This window comes from Ascidiella aspersa, chromosome 1 (assembly GCF_963924565.1).
Source record: "Ascidiella aspersa chromosome 1, kaAscAspe10.2, whole genome shotgun sequence".
In the NCBI taxonomy this organism is placed as follows: Eukaryota; Metazoa; Chordata; class Ascidiacea; order Phlebobranchia; family Ascidiidae; genus Ascidiella; species Ascidiella aspersa.
Window position 1 is genome coordinate 16,850,940 of NC_139447.1, and position 19,686 is coordinate 16,870,625.

Sequence of the window (19,686 nt, forward strand, 5' to 3'; positions counted from 1 at the left end):
AAGTTCACGTGCAGATTCCTGTTGATGTACTGATTTTACATTTAATTCAGACTGTAGGAAAATATTTTTTGCAACTTCATTTATACCCCAAAGGTTTTTAACACTGCTAGGATTTTCTTCTTTTAGTTGCAGAATTAAAACCTCGCCCGTTTTGTAATATAGGGGACGTAGAACTCTCCCCCCTATGTAGTAGCAAATATCTCTTTCAGTATCATTGATGGAAGCATGTTGTGTTTCGAAATCAGTGCAATTTTTGCCCTTTTCCTTCAACAAAACTGGAAAAAGCTCTATCAGCACTGACCTGGTATTTAAATTTTGACTGTGAACCGTCAACATAAAATTTTGGCTAAAATCCTCCATTTTTATATTTTGATTATAAATTTGCAATACACTATCCAAAGTTAACTCGAAATTTTCTAATGTTAATGAAGAAACGTATGTTTTACATTTTTCTTCAGCAATTTTCCAAAGAGACATTAATTTATCAATAGTGATGGCGTCGCATCCCGAAACAACATGCAGTCTATTGATATGAGACTGACGACCTCGTGATGTAGAAAAGGATTTTTTACACGATTCGCATATATACTTTTTGTCTGCTTGGTTTGACGAAATATCCATTTCTATTTCAATAAGTATTTGCTCCAAGGCTTCATCCAACCCTTCTTCGTCATCAAAATTCTCGGTTTTGTCCATATTAAAGCACAAGACTTATAATAACTGTGGTAAAAAACATACCAAGAAGCCAAGAGCGCTAAGAAATCAACGAGGCGTGGTAAATTCAGTGAAGCGTAACACGGCAGAAGCATTTTTGACGAATCGCAGTCGTGTCCAGGCATGTATTGTATAGGTATTGCTTTAACAACGAATAACGCTTTGTAAATACTTTATAAATATTATGTTCGGTAAAATTGTTTTTTGCATTTTTGTACTGTTTTTTATTTATACCCTACTTTTGTAATGTGCACTATTATCTCTAAGATAAATCATAAAAACGCTCCTTGCATATAATATCCATATACCAATACCTAAACAATGTGATATAAGCCTTGCATATACTGTGAAATTTTGGCAATACTTGTTTTTGGGAGGAATTAACATTGTTTAAGTCTTTAAGGGAGGAATACGAAAAAAACTTTGAGCACCACTGGATTAGACTATATTTTTGCACGAGATCATTAGGGAACAACAAGTATATATATATATGTGTTTAACAATAATTGTTCTATGACGTCACGTAATGACAATTTCTAACGTCATCTTTAAAAAAAAATTTACTGTCGGCCGTGAGATCAATAAAGACAAGGTTGGGCACCCCTGTTTTACAAAGTGTAACCTTAATGTTTTGTTAATGTTGCCTAGCGGAGAATCACTTATTGTCTGTTGCTCACTGACAAACACTGTTTTGTCATGACATAACCAATCCTAGTAGACCCCACTCGTAAAAAAAATCCTTAACATGGTGTTTTTTTATTTTTTTAGTATTCATGCGAAACGTGCTTACGCTTAGTCAATGTTTTGTCTGTAAAAACAACCGCATGTATAAAATCCACAACTAGCTCTGAATAACTGTGCACCTACTGTACAATGTCAGAGCCCTGACCAGGCGCGGATTGAGAATTTTTATTTGGGCAGGGGCACGAAAAAAACAAATAATGGCCCTAGCAAGTTTCGTTCGCGAAAAAAATGAGAGGTCCGTCTTGCCCCGCTACAAACTACGTTTGTTGAAATAGGTGAATGTACAGTTTGTGCGACAAAGACGCAGATCACAACCATTTTTTACCATTGACTACCAAGTCAAGGGGGAAAAATTGTCATGTTAAATGAATGGTTCAGAAAGCGAAATGGTTTATTGCTGATCAATATTAAACGATATTCACAACATTTTCCTTGCAAAGTTGAACACAATACAATTTGCTTTCTTCTGAATAACGGACGAAACTATTACAGTTAACCCTTTTGTTGAAAAATGTTAAACCTGATTTTAGTTGTTACTCCCAGTCCGTAGGGACAGCAAACAAGTTTGGTTGACTATTTGATTGACTACTGTCTTTTTTTTCTAAGATTTCAGAAGTCTTGTTATTTGTTTGCTTGACTGCCGTTTCACAATCCTCATGGGATTTTTGTCTTTTTAACAATGGCTCGTCTTGATCAGCATCAGCACAACTTGAGAATATTCTGGATTTGTCAGAGTCCTCACCGGATGGCTCCGGCCTCTTTCTTGGTATTGCATTTGAAGCGTTTTTCTCGCATGTAATTTTTGTTGCTTGAAGGCTGGAAGTGAAGGATGACGATGCCTTCAGTACTTGTGGATAATTTAACGTTAAGGAACTTCGATTAGGTTTAGATGATTGCCAAACAAGGTTTTTAGAATTAGTCTTTATATGATTTTGAGGCGACAATTCACTTTGGTATTCTTTGTAGGTTACAATCTTGTACGATATTGGTTCAATATTTGCAGAATTGACAAGATTCTTGACGTTCTTCGCCTGAAAAGATTAACATTTACCATTACGTTAATTAAATAGACCCCAATTAAGGTGGCAATCCAATAAAATTTTATAACCTGTTGCTTGTTGTATAATCCAACAAGGCAGTGTGTTTCATCTATCCAAGATATGTTGATTTGCCCAACTGGAGAAAACAACTGGCGTATATCGTTAGATCGCCAGGAAGGAGGAAATTCAACATGGAAAATATGTTCACGATTTGGCGTCAAATCCGCTCCCGACAAATTTAAGTAGGGAATGTCATGACTACGCATCAGAAAAATCTGCATGAAATTGGAAGATAATTTATGTTACCAGTACGACGACCATCATTTTTTTACTAGCTACTTACGAACATTAGGCGTTTTAAGCAAATTGAAAACCTAAGCTCTGCTGGTTGTTTTTTATTGTAAAGATAATAAATATATAATAGTGAAGGTAATATATATTGCGAAACTTTGTATTTAACTACAAAAGTGTTAGGTGTAGTAGTCTAAATAGAGTTGAAACTTTGTTCTACATAAAAAAACGTCACGTATTCCGGGCTCAATAGAACATTTAATAGTGCTTTTTGGTATCCAATCTTTATTATTAGGCAGGCAAGGCCATGTACATTGCATAACTTTGAAGACACTTTTTATTTGTGGCCATTCGTTGCTGATTTCGATTGAAAGTGATTAGAGCTCATTAAATACTAGCAAAATTGAGGTGAATTAACAACGTGTAAATAACGCAAGTTAGTACTACATCCTATTAAAAAAGAATCCACTCTGGTTTAGAATTTATATTCAGCCATCTAAGATAACAACAACGATCAAAAAGCCAATGTAAACTATTGATGCTTGCCTTACATTTATGTATGTAAAAATTACTATCGGTCAGACTTATATTTCTCGAATCACAAAATTTGGTTAAAAGTAGATTGCTATAATAAAAAAATGTACGTATCTTAACCTTTTTACGGGAATCTGAGCCAGAATGCCGTTTTAAAATTTATTTTAGTAAGTTTGCTTGACTTTGTCGGTTTAACAAAACTTAAAAATCTCTTATAATAAATGACATTTGTCCTCCGTACGGGATTATGTATTTGCTTGAATATCACGCAATGCGCACAATGGCTGCTACAACTTAAGCTTTTACGTTTGTGAGTGGTTCCCTATCGATATATGTCACGGTTTTCGTTACGTGAAAGATTTTTGACGTGCTTAGCCGTTGCCCTACAACTTTTTTGGTTTGTCAGTGATTCCCGATCGATATACATATCGCGAAATTTCGTTACGTTGGAGTCGATTGCGGGTTAGCTCTTATTAAACCATCCCGAATAATGATGTAGCGCCGGAAATACGTATGTGTTAGGGCGGACCATCGCCTTTGCTAAACTACAATGGCGTTAAACTACAACACTGGCCGTATCCTTAAAAGTTTTATTGTAAATGTGATTTCGACAACCTATTTTAGACACAATACGGAACATTACCCTTCGGTTACATCTGAAATTGCCACAAGTAATTTTTAAATTATCGATTTTAAGCGAGATATGAGCACACTGACATGTTATGGGTCAATATAATGCAATTGTGATTAACAGGGAACAGCTTTAAGGCCACCCGAGAATGATTTGGCACCGGGATTACATATTTGTTTTTAATATGACGCCAATCAAAGTTATCCGATCACTGCGAAATACAAAAAAATACATATAACATTTTATTTATTTTACTGAACGTGTAGCTCCACTTAGTGCGAGATCAGGGAAATTAAAATGTTAACCATTTTACGCAGTATTTAGCATTCTAGCTAGAATATTACGGTATCCGTAACATTACTTTTTAGTTACATGGTACATTGCATTTTTAAATCATCGGCAATAACACGCGGCACAAGCAAATGACGCAGGGTGCGACATAAGATGTAATATAGTTATTATAGGCTACAGCTTGATGGAATCTTACATCTTGTTTAACCTAAACTCATGGTTGCCATCGACATGGATCCAAAAATACGGACAAGCGAAAACCAAGATTAGCATTTAAAAAACGTTTTTGGAAATGCATTGTATTTATACGAGCCGTGTCATATCACATTCCATACTTTTTGCCAGAAACAATCTGGTCAAGCCAGTGGCGTATTCAGGGGGGGGTTCGGACCCCCCCCCCCCCCACTTTTCGTAAGTGACAATATCGATTTTTGTTCGTTTTTCTCAGTGTTTAAACTCACCGTCCGAAGCGGCGTCTTTTTTAATGTAATTGGGTCACGCGTCTTAACCTAATGCGAAACCAAAATCAAACGCAAAACGCCGTTTTTCGTTTCTTGTTTGGTCGACCGTAAACGCAGGATATTTTTTCTCTCGCATTTCCTTATTCGTTCAGGTTGGCTGATTAGCAAGTGTGTGTTCGACAATTAACAACAATAAATCAAGCGGTCTCCGCCTTTTTCTCGCTTATAACGTTGAGTTAGGCGGTGCTGATGTGTCTCGCAGTTTTTTTTCTACGCAAGTGCGAAAAATTTTCGCGCTTTGCGCGAATGACTTTTGTACGTCCGTTTTGTTTACAATTTAATGCTGTCTTTTGAACAGCGCTGCTTTATCGTTGCGCCGTGGAGGGATGCCAAGTGCGTCGCGAACAAATGAAAAACGTATTCAAAAATTTGGACATATTTTTTTATTTTTTAGTTTCGGCAATGTAATAAAACTTGCAATAATATTAAAAGAAATGCTGTTATATCAAAAAAAAATCGCGCTCGCTTAGCTCGCAGGTGTGCCCTCTCTTAAAAAGGTTAACAACACTGATTTTAGAACTATTTAAGTGGTGTTTTTATGTTGTGCTAGTCGAATAACACCCGGGAAAACGATCTTCGTTTAGTATTGCAGGTGGCGAAAGACGTGCTTGTAATTTAGCGTGGAACTACCAAAATCAATTACAAATATTTCACGGTCTTGTTTTCGATTTACTCCTGAAGTTAACGATTGCACACTAAGCGGTATCATTTATGACGTTATCACAATCGCTATTTTATGACGTCATATCCGTCACTATTTTATGACGTCATTAACGTCAGACGAAAAAGCGGGGAATTCCCCAAGTTGAAAATTCGGGACCCCCCCTTTTCAAATTTCTGGATACGCCCCTGGGTCAAGCAATATATAAAGGTTTATGGTTTGGTTTTTGGTCTACTCATGTTAATGTTGCTCGAAGAATGCTATTTTTAAAAATCCGGCACAGAACGTAATCAACCGGGTGAAAGGTGGCGACCTAACGGTCGATCACGATCGACGTGTTGGCCACCCCTTCCTATAGCTTTACTGCTTTAATCCAAGTGTGTCGACAGCACTGCATCCATTTCCCCATTAACAACCATTTCTTATAAATGCTGCCTTCGCCGCACCCTATTCCGCTGCTGTAGCCTAAACTGCAGTAACCTTGTACTGCTGTTTACTGCTAAAATGCCGTCAGCTGCTCTATCCTGGTACAGCATCAAAAATTGCTGTACCACTGCCCTACCTATCTCACCACTTAGAAGTAAAATCCCTACGCCACGGGAGTACCTTTTCATTTATGATGTCATAAAATCTCGGCGTAAAAGCATAATTTTAGAATATTATTCAACACCGGTTTCCAGAGGAAAACGATTTAAATTCTGTAGTTGTTGAAAATAAGACAAAATAAGGACATTTCTTAGTAATAAGGACATTTAGGTTTTCAAAGACCTGGCTCTTCAAAATAAGGACAATCTTAGAAATAAGGACTCATCATGGACATGCTTAAATGTTATTTGCCCATCTTATATCACCGTGTTTTTAAAATAGATCATCTTAAACAGGACTTTACTCACCTTGTTGATGTATGGAGAAACTAAGTTGCACAGAGCAGAAAACGAAGTAACATTGCGTAATGGTTTTTGGAATGACGCTAAAAAATGAACCATTGACAAAAAAGAAGATCCTGAAATCGTATGATATAATTATAAAATAAAAAGATGTAGAATATATATTTCAATAACATTTAACATTGGCAGATCGTATTTTCTAAATAATTGCTAAAATTAATTCTACCTGTCACAAAGGCATCATAGGCAGCTTCATGAAGGTTAATATTCTGTTCTTTTAAACCTCCCACGTTATATTTTCCTGGGACCTCTAGTTCAACAGGCCGGAAAGGACTTGCTTTTAAACGAGTATTCATTTCACCCAGTGCTGTTGAAGAAAGTATATCCTAAACAAAATATGGTATGCTTCAGATCAGGAAGATAACAATGATTTTATTTATATTGGACTTTAAATAACCTACCCTGAATGGCATCATACTCCCCATTAGTTTTGTGTCAAGAACTTGAGGAAATGTGCACGTCACAAGTGATTTAAATTCATCTAGTTCATTTGGCAAGGGGTGAACAAATTGCTGAATTGTATAGATAATATCAAGAAGCATATTGTGTCCAACAATTAACTTTCGACACTGGCTCAAAAAGGAAATAACCCTAGACATACATTAGTATATATAAATTTTGTAAATAAAATGACGGAATGTAAAAAATATAAACAAACTTGGAAAATCCAACTGCATCTTCTACATCCGAGTTTTCACGTGATTTTGTCTGCTCTTGTCTAGCTTTTTTCAAAGCTTCACTTCCCCCTCTTACGACCACAACATGACGCTGATTTGTGTTCTCGTCAGTTCGAGACTCAACCAAAATTTGATCAGCAAATGTCACAGGTAGTGTTTCGTACAAAATCTTTCTGGATAAAGAAACCATATCCAGAACTGGGTCGAAAATTAGATATGTATATTAAGGTTCAGTAAAAATCTTGAATACAAAAATTCAACAATGTTTGATTCACTTGAAATATGAGAATTTTAAAGACAATTGTACTATGTTAAAATTGCAAAACATCGTAGGGCACTAAACCTTTAGTCAGGGAACATAACATTATCCAAGAATAGAGTATTACAAAAAAGCTTGCTTTACTCTACATCAGTGCTCAGCAACCTTTTGTCACAGGGAACACCAACAGAGTAAAAAACAAACAGGCGGAACACCAACGATATATATGACTATTGGCAATAAAAGGAGCGATTGACGATTAAATGCACTGAATTTGTCATAATATATTATTTTATCTCTGATTCTGCGGTTTTGCAGACTTCCTAAAATTTCTGAAGCTGACCAAATCCTGAAAATTGTACCCCTTTGCAATAGTGGATCAGAGAACATTAAATAAAAATAAAAACCGGACATTGGTGCTTTGCACTTTTTTGCAGAATTTTTTTTAAAACAGCTGCCAAGACTAATTATACAATCACAAAATGTAACAAAGGTTTTAAAAAGTTATAAATATATATTCTGGAAAGTTTTTAAAATTACATATATTATAGAAGGTCAAAATCCCTGCCTTGATGAGATATACATTTTTCACATTAATTTATCTGATTATTAAAGAGTACCCTTGAAAATACAAGTAATCACATCTATGGGATAGTCAGGGAACACCGGTTGTGGAGCACTGCTCTAGACCAGAGATGGTGAACTACTGACCAGCGGGTCACAAAGTGACCTACTTGACTTTTCAAAACTAAAATTCTTAAGTTAGATAAACTTGCTAATAGTATAATTAGAGTTAAATAAATAAATTTTAAATTATTTTTGACATCGCTAATCAACCACATTTTAAAAAATTAGGTAAATTTTTTCAGAGTATCTACAGAAACAATACTAAAAAGGACTCACCGAAAGTAGCTGTTGCACGAATCTAGAACCAACTCTTTTTCTTGCTTATCATCTTCCAAATATTGCCGAACTTTATTAACTACCTGGTCTAAAAAATCTTTTGCTTTTTGGTCAGTAAAGAGTGGTGGACTCCCATTAGATACAGGGCTCTGCAAGCCAGAATTAGACTTGCCTAAAAATATTACATACATTTTAAAAATGACATTTCAAAATAACTTATTTTATTTGAAATCTCGGTACGTTTTCCTGGTGATTTTAAAGAACATTCACGGAAAGCTTGTTTTTCCTCCAGTGCGGCACGAACATTAGCTTCCTCATTTGGCCGGAGAAAAGGAATACCATTCTTAAAAACCTTATTGAAATCAAAACCTTGTTTAGTAAGAAAATCCAGGCTTGAACTTTGGCACGAAAATACCCTAAACAAAAGTTCCATTATTTTAAGTCTTATTCACTACTATAGAAATTTGAAACCTGTCAGGAATTCCTGCAACAGTTGATTTGAATGGAAATATATAAAAATTAAATGCAGAGGCTTTATACTTTTGTGTTTCCTCATTCCAACAAAACGTACACATTCCTGTAAAATAGAAGTATATTTTGCAGGACTGTTTGTTAGTTTGACTTATGTAAAACAAAGATAACTGCAATTTACATTATAATAATTAAATCAGAAATACATTTATCAAAAATTTAAGCAGCAATTTTGCCTAGTTTGAATGAGTAGATCATTAAGTTGTCAAGTTAACCAGTTTAGATGTGGTCGAAATCCAGGTGTGTGGACCTAACCTTTCCTGCAGCATAATTATCTGTGGTTGGCAGGAGGTTGTTTTATTTGGTAAAACCCAAACATTCTATTTCCATACCAGGTTTGGTACAAAGCTTTTGAATATATAGTAAAAATTGCACAATTTAAATTGAAGCCCATTGTAGATCGCACACCAAAAATACATAATGTTTTGTAACCATATGCCAAAGACAGTTATTTTAATTTTTGCGTGGCATTTAAGACAAAATTTGCGCATATAGTATACCTTTATTGAGACAATGATCAAATTTAATAGTTCAAGCATTGCAAAAGAATTTACATGGTTTTGCAATGGGAGATGCTTTATACTACTTTTTTTTAAACACGTACCATAGCGCAAAGTACTTAATAAAGGAAGTTAAAGAAGGAGTTATAGTTTTTAATCTTGTTCTCCTGTTTGTCTTTTTTAATTTTTGTCAGCCTTGCTTTTCTATTAACCAATAAGTAGAAATACACACAACACACTAAGATGAATTTCCCCTAAAATATTACATATATATATATTATATACATTTATACATAAAATATACATACCAAACTGAATTAAAAGAAAGTTATGGGTGTTACTGTGGATTTTTAGGTATCTTTCTTCAGGGGAATCATAAGATGTTACATTAAAAGAACCATTTGTTAATCCTGTAAATTCTCCATCAATTGCAATGAAACTTGCTTCCTCCATGGTCTTTTTTATATAAGGAAGCATTTGTGAAAAGTTTTCACGTGTAATGTCCATTTTTTAATTAGCTAAGATCTGTTAACAGCCCAAAAATACAACTAAGATTAAATACAATAAAAAGTGTCACTTTACCACTGCAACTAATGTATTTATTTTGTGATTTGTATTGAGTATTTTGTAACTTTTTCACAAGAAATGGTAATTTGCTAAACAGTTTGCGCCCTCGGTTCCAACCAAAGAGATTATAACCATGAGGACAAACTCTCACTTTTGCCTTTTTTCTTTTGCCTTTAAGCAATGCATTCTACTTTCGATAGCCGTCACGGTCTGATTCACAATAAGAAAAACATCATCTTTTCCATTTAAGCCTGTTATAAAAATGTACGCTTTTGGCGTAATCTGTTGTTTAATGACCCCTAGTCCTAATTTAAACCGTTTTCTGTTTACAAAATTGACTTGGTAGGACAGGCAAGGTTATCACAAGTTGCGTGACACTTTCTTAGGACCCTACTGTACATTTTTGAAAGGTGTATTACTGTTAAAATTTACGCGATTGAGCTATGTCGTTGATTTCGGGGCTCTTTCCATTTGGGACGTAGAAAGTAACGCAAAAAACGGTCTACAAATGCCGCATAACGCAACGCACATTATTATTTTATTATTAATAATAATGCTCGACCAACCCAAACTCAAACCCGCACCGTAACCCAAATAATGTGCGTTGCGGTATGCGGTATTTGTTGACCTTTTTTGCGTTAGTTTCTACGTACCAAATCGATGGAGCGCCTTGGTTTCCACTTCTAGGCGTTAAGATTTATGTGAGGAATTGCCAAATAAATTAAATTGATACCACTTAGTTTGTTGTAAATCTCAAGGTGCCGAACTCATTAAACTTAACTAGGCGACGCTCTTTCACTATTGTACGTAAAAATTAATAAAAAAATGTTTTTCTTCAAATGCCGCATACCACAACACATATTGTTTGGGTTAGGGTGCGGGTTAGCGTTTGGTTGAGGGTGGGCCAAGTTATTATTAATAATAAACATAATATTACTTGACCCACCCTCACCCAAACGCTAACCCGCACCCTAACCCAAACAATATTCGTTGTGGTATGCGGTATTATTATTATTTTTTTTTGCATAACTTTTCACGTACAATAGTGAAAGAGCGCCAACTAGGCCTATATGGCGGTGTTAATTGTTAACTTCTTAATGTAAATGATATAGGTATTTTGCATTGTACACTGTACAGAGCCTATTACAGAAAAGGCAACTTTTGGTAAACCAAACCTATAAATGAATTGGCTTTAGTGTACAAATTGTAGAATTCCAAATTTGATGAGTGTGCCGCAAATTAAAATTATTTTTCTAGGGCGTCGCAAAAAAGTTTGCGAACCACTGCCTTACATTACTAATGGATTACAAATGTATCTATTTCTATACTACTGTTTAAGATCCCAAATTTAGCGGTGGGGTGCAGTGGTGCTATGCAGCTTGCGAAAAAATTTTGAAGTTCAAATTTTGTCTGCCCCTTGGTGATAATTAAGCTTAAAAATTAATTTGCCAGCTTTTCTCACGTAATTTTGCCAGCTTTTCTTACATAAAGTAAGTTGGAATAATATTTGGTTGTGAAACATATGTACACACATATATGTGTGCTTACAACTGAGATCTAGCCCTTCTGAAGCTGCTTTTTGACCAACGATAACGGCTTACGTATTATTAGTACACCGAAAAGCCATTGCAGACTCACCGAATCTGTCGATCAATGATGCAAGCAGAGCAGACTAGAAAAACAACTAGCCTGCAGTGAGGTTCGAACTCACGACCTCCGGTCAAGCCGGGACCGTCGCTCTACCAACTGAGCTATGCAGGCTCAGAAGGGAACGAGTCGAGAAACAACCATCTCGACTCGTTCCCTTCTGAGCCTGCTCGTTCCCTTCTGAGCCTGCATAGCTCAGTTGGTAGAGCGACGGTCCCGGCTTGACCGGAGGTCGTGAGTTCGAACCTCACTGCAGGCTAGTTGTTTTTCTAGTCTGCTCTGCTTGCATCATTGATCGACAGATTCGGTGAGTCTGCAATGGCTTTTCGGTGTAATATTTGGTTGTATACCAATTTAATTTAAATAAACAAATTTGCATTACTTGGTAAATGGTAACAGCCATTGCTCATTTAGGAAATGTTCTTTACGCAAATATATCCTTATCCTATAGAATATATACTTTCCATACAGTAATTTTTCTTTAGTATGCCAGTGTTCAGTGTGCAAATTAAATTTATGCCGTACTGCTGCTCTAAATAGTCTTCTATATACTTGTTCCAGTGTTACAAATTAAGACACATTGAAATTGATACCATAAACTGAAAATTAATACCAAATTCTTTGAAAACATCGTTCAAACGAAATTTTTTTGCACCTCAGTTTGCTGTGTGTCATATTTAACTAGCAAATATTGGTGGTGTGCTGTTTGTGAGAGTGAAGCAAGCAATTAGCATTTGTAAGGTAGTTACATTTGGAATCAGTAGTTACCAGATGTCACTGAATTCAGTTAATAATTTTGCAAATTATATTATATTTGATTGCTCAGTATTGGAGTATGTTATTATAATGTTAAACTTCTCCACTTGGTTTATTTTTATAGAACTTGCTCATAAAACAAGTGTAATGCATATATACTACCGGTACACTAAAACAAAACTGATATCTTTACTGTATAATAACATTTATCATTCAGGTTCAGTTGACTACCTGGCTATATGCATATCACTGTTTAAATAGCACTGAGAAAGACTATATGGTAAAACTAGCAAATAATATAAAAAAAGCTGGCTGAACATATATATAGTTTATACAAACTTTTGATAATATCCTCCTCTGTGAAGTGCGTTTCGCAAATTTTGACCTTATCTTTTTTGTAAAGAAGTTTGATATTTTTATCTTCACGCTGACTTAAAATTACTTTCTCTAAATTTTCTGCCCATTCCAATTTCGTTCCATGACAGAATTTTTTATTCGGTACAGCAAACAAGGTATGTGTTGGTGGCCTATTCTGGCAAAAAAGGATGCAGCAAATACTTGGCATTGTTCTGCGCGAAAACATTATGCTTAAATTTATTGTTAGTAAACCAAGCTTGACTATTAATCTCAAAACCAAAAAGGTCGAGGAAATCGATATAATCTTGACTTGATTAAAGACGTTTCGATTAGGGTTCCTCTTTTTCCCGGATTTTTTCACTCCTGGGAAACGGGATTGAAAAATAAAAATTCCCGGGAATCCCGGGAATCTTGACGTAATTTTCGTGTCCTAATTAAGTCATTATGATCAAAGTTCATAGAAATTGTGCAAGTTGTGCAACTCAGATTCATGCGCGCTCAAATGTTTCCCAAATTGCCTTAATTTATAATGGGCGCTTATGGGAGCAAAATAGAAAATCATCGTTTTTAACTTTTTTCGGCAATTTTGTAAATTTTGACGACCCAATATACAAACGTATATGTATAATGCACCGAATTACGTTGAAAAATGTTATATTTGTGTGATATATCGCATTAATTTGGTTAGATTAGCGTTCGAACGAAAAGGTAGCAACTATACAGGTTTAGACATTTTGTTAGGTAAGAAGCTATTTACCCGGATTAATAAGTAGGTAAATCGATATATAATTACAATTAGTGTATGCTTGCTCGAGTGTGCCAGGCATATAGCCAATAGGTACTTTTTTGTTTATTTACCCGGCTAAGAAATTTATTTAAATGAGTTAGAAAATCAATCATAAAAATAATGCAATCATCTAAAAATTAAAATAGCCAATTTTTTTTGCAGTTTTCCTATAAAGAGATATCTAAATATCTGAATATGTTCAAAATGAAACCTAGCATATTGTCTTACAGGTTATATACCCATGTTTTTAACAGAATAATTAAAATCCTCCTGTTCCTGGACTCCCTATAAGAATTGCAAGATATCTTCACTGCATCCAATGGATTTTTTAAAGAAAATTATAATTTAACAAAAAAGAATGTTCAACTTTGTTTTTAAGCTACATGGTAAATGTGAAAAATAAACTTCCTTGATTTTAAAAATAGAGTTAGCTCCACCAGGCAACATATCAATAAATATAAATCGCTCTTCTGGTGTAAACGAAAAAACTGACGTTTCGGCAGCAGATACCAGCTGACCTCATCAGGGTTAATAATTAAAACGAGAGTGCGTTAGCCATCTTATATACTGAGAAGTAAAAAATTGAAAAAACGTAGATTAAAATTAATAATTCTAGACGTCGCTGAAGTATGCGATAAGCTGTGACGCATTATTATTGTGATTTTATAGTTATTTATAATAATTTGTTTATTTAGTTGAAGATTAAAACTTGCCAATAAGAATTGTAACTATGTGCTTGGAAAATAAAAAAACATTTTTTTTAGTTTGTTTTATTATAAATTCCATTCTTTCACAAATAATAAAAACAATGCACAAAATAAATTATAAAAACAAAATGCAACACAAACATACTGAAAAAGGGAAACCAAATGACTACAGAAGTGGTGTGGGATAAAATCAGTTGTAATAGACTTTGTTGACAACAAGCATAGCTGGCAAAGTAAACCCACAAAATATAAACCTAATATCAAGTTGTAAATGGGAAATAAAAGTTTGCTTTCAACATACACAAAGCTATTATCTATTAACAAACCAATAATTAAGAGTCTATTTCAATGGACAACAGTACTTTTTTAACGTATTATGTCTCCTTAATGCAGGCTGTAAAGTGGGAAAGTTACTTTAAAATTTAAATGCTTGTTGAACCAATAGTAACAATCAAACATTTTCTTTATTTTCATTACACTTTACATTAGTTACTGATATTTTTGTTTGCATAGTTAACTAAAGTATTGTGGACGACAAAGTATGATCCTGACATGACACGCTAATATCGAGTATATTTCGGCCATTTTTACGCAAATTTTATTTATTCTGATCTAAAATGTTTAGTTTGACTAGTATTAATTATTGCCACTCATCCAAATATTTTTTATTCGGCAAAATCGTTAATAAATTGCGATTTTTTGCTTTTCTGCCATAAGCGTCTATTGTTATTTGGGAAACAAGATGGCGTCCATGTCGCTATAACTAAGAGCGAGTTAGCTGCGCAACTTGTGATTTCTATAGAGACTTTGATTATGATGTTTAAAACAGGAAGTCGAACCGGAACCGAACCGGAACTTTATGAACCGGTTTTGGGTCAATTTTGTCCGAACCTGAACCGGATTTTATAAGATTTTAAGGAGCTGAACCGAAAATTTTGAAAGTACCTGAACCGAACCCGAACCTGTAAATAAAAGCGGTTCGCTCCTGCATGACGTCACAGCTTCTATTTTACAGAGTCAAGTTACGCCATATTCGAAATTTTATGAAAAAAATATGAATATTGAATGAAAAAATCGTTGATTTTTTATTTTTTAGATATTTTAATAATGAGTTGCTGTTTTTTTAATACGTCACGTAACTTAGATTAAATGACTTACAATTCAAACATTATTCTCTACATTTATTGACCCACATTTTGATATTTAACGCAAATATATTGTATCTGAACCGGAACTTTATGAACCGGTTTTGAAATAGCGATGGTCGAACCGTAGCTGAACCGGAACTTTTAAATTCCTCCGATCCGAAATCGGAACTGAACCGGATTCCGAAAAAATTCTTGAACCCGAACCGAACCTGAACCAGAAAAGTCAAACGGTTCGACTCCCTGGTTTAAAATTACTTTATATTAGCTCTAAACATTTAATTAAGCTCATTTATGTCCTGTAGTATTGCTTCTGCAATCTTACAAGACGTTCTCGTATTAAAGGCTGGACCCGTATTTGCTTTTATTTAGAGAGGTAACTTTGTGACATCACATTTTGAAGCAACCTTGTGACGTCACGATACGAAGTAACTACGTGACGTCATGTTACGACGTAACTATGCAACGTCATCTCTGAAAAAAAGTGTCATATGCCCCCTTCGTTAGCGTATCAGCCAATCATTCTAACGAAGTAGGCTACACTGGAAATATTAAAAAATGCCCAGGATAAATGACAAACCTATCCTTTACGCCAGGGGTGGGCAACCCTAGTCGCGGGCCAAAACCAACTTCAGAAAGGATCCTGTGGGCAGACTTGGACAACTAGATTGAACGGCGCTAAACGGGAGTTCGCGTAAATTCGCGACAACAGGAATTACGACAATAAGTATATGTTATCGCAGTGAATAGGTTTAGGTTGTGGTGTGTCGCGAATTGGCGACAAGCGGCGTTAAAGGGTTTGCGTTGATTTCAAACTATTGAGCTCCAAGCACAAAATCAAGCTCTTTTAAATATATATCAAAAGATCCTGCGATCGGCGTTTCAATTTAGACTTTATAGATGTAGATTATACATAATTTGCGAAATTCGACACATAATGGTTTAAGAAAAAGTCTCATAAACAATTTACAGACCTTTCGGTCGGTACTTCTTACTTGTTTATTTTTAAATATTTTTAAAAGTATAGTAGATTTTCACCTGATAAACTAGGCAGAATCAGTTATTGTGAAATCCATGTGCAATTGCGGTTTCCATAATTCCGAGCGGTGATGTCGTTCATCGGCAACGCTTGTTTATATTTAGTGTTCCGTATCACAAGCAAATGCTTTGATGACGCTATTGAGCGTCTCTTGACGTACCGTATCTTTCGATGAGATCAATTCTTCCAAAAGCTGGCTTCTTGCAGGTTCCAAACATGATAGTTTTTAGAGCTCGTTCGACGACTTTTCTTGTCCATAAGAAATTAGAGTTCTTCCTCATCTCGGGTGACGCCATTTGAAGCAAGTGGGTTAATTATGAAGTCTCATTAATTGTCTTTGCCCGATGAATCAACCTCACTCCTTCAAGGTAGAGAAGTTGCCAGCCAGCCACAACCGTTCTGTGTATTGACTGACACCAACTGGAGTATATTCATATAACGCTCTCGCTTATACAAGTTGAGAATTTGCATGGAAATAAAATATTGTCTTTTGCACGGAAATAAAATATTGTCCTAATATGGTAACATTTTACAGCGGCCTACTTCTCAAAAGATGAGGATGTTTGAACTGGCGATTACTCATATCGTTTCATGTGAACTGTAAATCTTGGATGACGGAAAAAGCTCGAGGCTAAGGAAACTAGCTCGGCTTTTAGCTTAGCGGATGTGAAATATCACTAAACGGCGCATTCAAAAGTGGCATACAGCGCCAAAGCGAAAACAGCAACACATCAGAAATTACGCAACACAATAAATATTCCATTACATGTGAAGTTATACATTAATTATTGCTTGTGATGCTACATAATTACGCTGACAAAATTTCACATTTACCTAAATATGAGAAAATGGCCTCTTACCAGTTGCCCACCCCTGCTTTACGCCTCCAAACTGTAAATCTAACAAAACCTCGTAGGCCTACAACTGACAAAGAAAAACGTTCTTAAGGCAACAACGCTAGCGCGAACTATCGAAGCAATTCATTGTTCATTCTTTAAAAAACGCGACGCATTTATAATGTTTAGCGTTTTCATTAAGTAACGGCCCTTTTTTTTCGTCCATGAAACTTAGACTAAACGCCAACGCTATTCACAACTGCCTTCCCCATCTAAGAAAGGCAGCACCTGTGAATTTATCGATAGGCCTATATGCCCTATACCAGTGGTTCTCAACCGGGGGTCCGCGGACCCCCAGGGGTCCGCAAAACGTTTTCTGGGGCTCCGCAAAAAAATCTCAATTACCTTTATTACATTAATTAACGCTTTGAAACATGCTTAATTACAACCTGAGTAAGTGCATGACAATCACATTGTAACATTTTGTAAATCGCATTGAGTGTGATGTAACACTTCTATTGTGATGTAACAGAAATAGATTGTAAAACACAAGGCAGCATTACAACAGGCAACAGGCATATACTGGATTTTAGTTTACGCTGGCGTTCGCAAAGATGACATGTGTGATGCGTCTATCATTATTGAAACAGACCCACGCATTTCAGGACTTGCTTCGGAGATGCAGCAGCAGAATTGGCGCTGGTCTAGAATCCTACCACAACGCACATCATTTGGGTTAGGCTGCAGGTTAGCGTTTGGGTTAGGGTGGGTCAAGTATAAAAATAAATTTAATAATACTTGACCCACCCACTCCCAAATGCTAACTCGCACCCTAACCCAAATATTGTGCGTTGATTTATTAATTGTGGTAGGATTCTTGACCAGCGCCACATAAATCACATTAAAATAAATGTGTCATGAATCAATTTGGTGTTGTCTGTTACTTTACTCAACATAAGGTGCACTAGGCAGATATACTGAGTTAGTAAAAAAAACTAAACCCAGTGATAACATCAGCAAAATGTAAGGGGTCCGCGACCACTTGAAAGCACCAATAAGGGTCCACGGGTACAAAAAGGATGAGAACCACTTCCCTATACGAAAAAAGTTCCCACTAACAGCTTTAAAATCTCCAGCTTTTCAGTCGGTATATGTTAGTACCAAGTTCAAGTCATCTACTTTGCTGAATGAAATATTATAATGAAAACAATAAAGCCACTTGTCCAGGGATGGCGAACCACTGAGATCCTAAAATGTTATCAATCATTTTTAGAAAACGATAAATGTTAAAAAACAATTATTCGTTAGATAGCACTATACTGTTTAAATCAGGGCTGCCCAATCTGTTGGTCGTACAAAAGTGTTTTTTGGGGTAACGAGTAGGCACACATTAACTGCCCTTGATTGCAGAAAGCAGACAATTAAAAAAAAGCTCTAGTTTAAACAATGAAGGCTACATTGGCCCAAACACAATATCTGAGAATTATTCCAATCGCAAAACTATACGTGATTATACGTTGTATTCTAAAAAACATTCCGACGTTCTACGACCGGTCTATAGGCCTATATAGTGAACAGTAAAAAAAATTATTAATAAATAATAAAATGATAATAGCCCACTTGTCACAAAAATAAATATAAAACTTTCTTTCTCCAACCAAACTTGCATATAGGCCAGTCAAGTCATTTAAAAACAGTGACTTAAGCACATTCAATAGTCTGGTCCTTGATAAGTTTTTATTTGGAACATCAAAATAAAAACACGTAAATCGACGAAGTCCAAATGTTTTGCAATATTTAACGTTCCCAGCAATCCCAGGAGACAGTGAAAGGTGTACCGCTCATGAAGTCAGCTGTCTCCAATTGACTTTAGTCATTACAACACTTGACCAGCAGTGGCATTGTTATCAAAGTAAAATCCAAAAGTCAAGTCATTTAAATGTCTTCCAAAATATACATATGTTAAAAATCAATAAACACATTACATTCTGGTCAATATTTTGCCGATTTTTCACTATTGTTAGTTAAGATGAAAGAAAATCTCCCAGATAAAAAGTCCTATAGCCTATGTGTCTTCATTAAAATATATAACGCCTAGGTTCGCCAAAGTAATATCGCTTCGTGGTAGGCTAGCACACTCTCTTGATTTATATTCGCAAACCTAGGCTTTATATGTTTTAATGAAAACACAATAAGAAATTTCCACCTGGGAGATTTTCTGTAAGTGGACATGCACAAATCTCCTGGTGGCTTCATCGCAAACACGCAGAATTTGATTAGTTAAACTCTTTGACATTTTATTGCACAAGTATTTAAGTACACATAACAGGCGCTCAGTCACTAACAATAAACAACGTTACATTAAAAAGGGCATATTTTTCTCAACCTTTATTTTTTATACATATTTACTATTGCTACCAGGCATAATATTTAACAGTTTTCTGGTAAACTTTTTTTTTGTAGGTCTACTAGTGGCGGCGAAACAAAATGTAAGAAGCGAAAGCTAGAAACATTTTACCATTTGCGTAGTTAAAATAGGCCAAAAAATAGAGTGCTGCGGTAGCATTTTGGCGACCCTTACTTTGAAAGATACAAGCGAGC

General features: G+C 35.4%; 1 protein-coding gene and 2 non-coding genes across 3 annotated transcripts; 1 reads left to right on the top strand and 2 right to left on the bottom strand.

The window, feature by feature from the left end:
• Positions 1–1,489: 1,489 nt before the first annotated feature.
• On the bottom strand, positions 1,490–9,765 carry LOC146168094 (poly(A)-specific ribonuclease PARN-like). Its single transcript, XM_083383290.1, has 10 exons — positions 9,553–9,765; positions 8,685–8,790; positions 8,454–8,629; positions 8,214–8,385; positions 7,033–7,224; positions 6,776–6,965; positions 6,541–6,700; positions 6,321–6,430; positions 2,567–2,773; positions 1,490–2,489 (listed from the first exon to the last, which is right to left on the bottom strand). The coding sequence occupies exons 1-10, from the start codon at positions 9,749–9,751 to the stop codon at positions 1,992–1,994; spliced, it is 2,010 nt and encodes a 669-aa protein (XP_083239416.1). The 5' UTR covers positions 9,752–9,765; the 3' UTR covers positions 1,490–1,991.
• Positions 9,766–11,497: 1,732 nt separating this feature from the next.
• On the bottom strand, positions 11,498–11,572 carry Trnaa-ggc (transfer RNA alanine (anticodon GGC)). Its single transcript has one exon. It is a non-coding gene; the product is annotated as a tRNA-Ala (tRNA).
• A 70-nt stretch (positions 11,573–11,642) lies between these two features.
• Positions 11,643–11,717, top strand: Trnaa-ggc (transfer RNA alanine (anticodon GGC)). The gene has a single exon. It is a non-coding gene; the product is annotated as a tRNA-Ala (tRNA).
• The last annotated feature ends 7,969 nt before the right edge of the window (positions 11,718–19,686 follow it).

Coding starts and splice junctions, on each gene's coding strand:
- LOC146168094 (XM_083383290.1), bottom strand. CDS start 9,751: ATGGACATTACACGTGAAAACTTTTCACAAATGCTTCCTTATATAAAA. Junction 8,791..9,552: donor CTTTCTTTTAATTCAGTTTG/GTATGTATATTT, acceptor TCTATTTTACAG/GAATGTGTACGTTTTGTTGG. Junction 6,431..6,540: donor CTATGATGCCTTTGTGACAG/GTAGAATTAATT, acceptor ATACGATTTCAG/GATCTTCTTTTTTGTCAATG.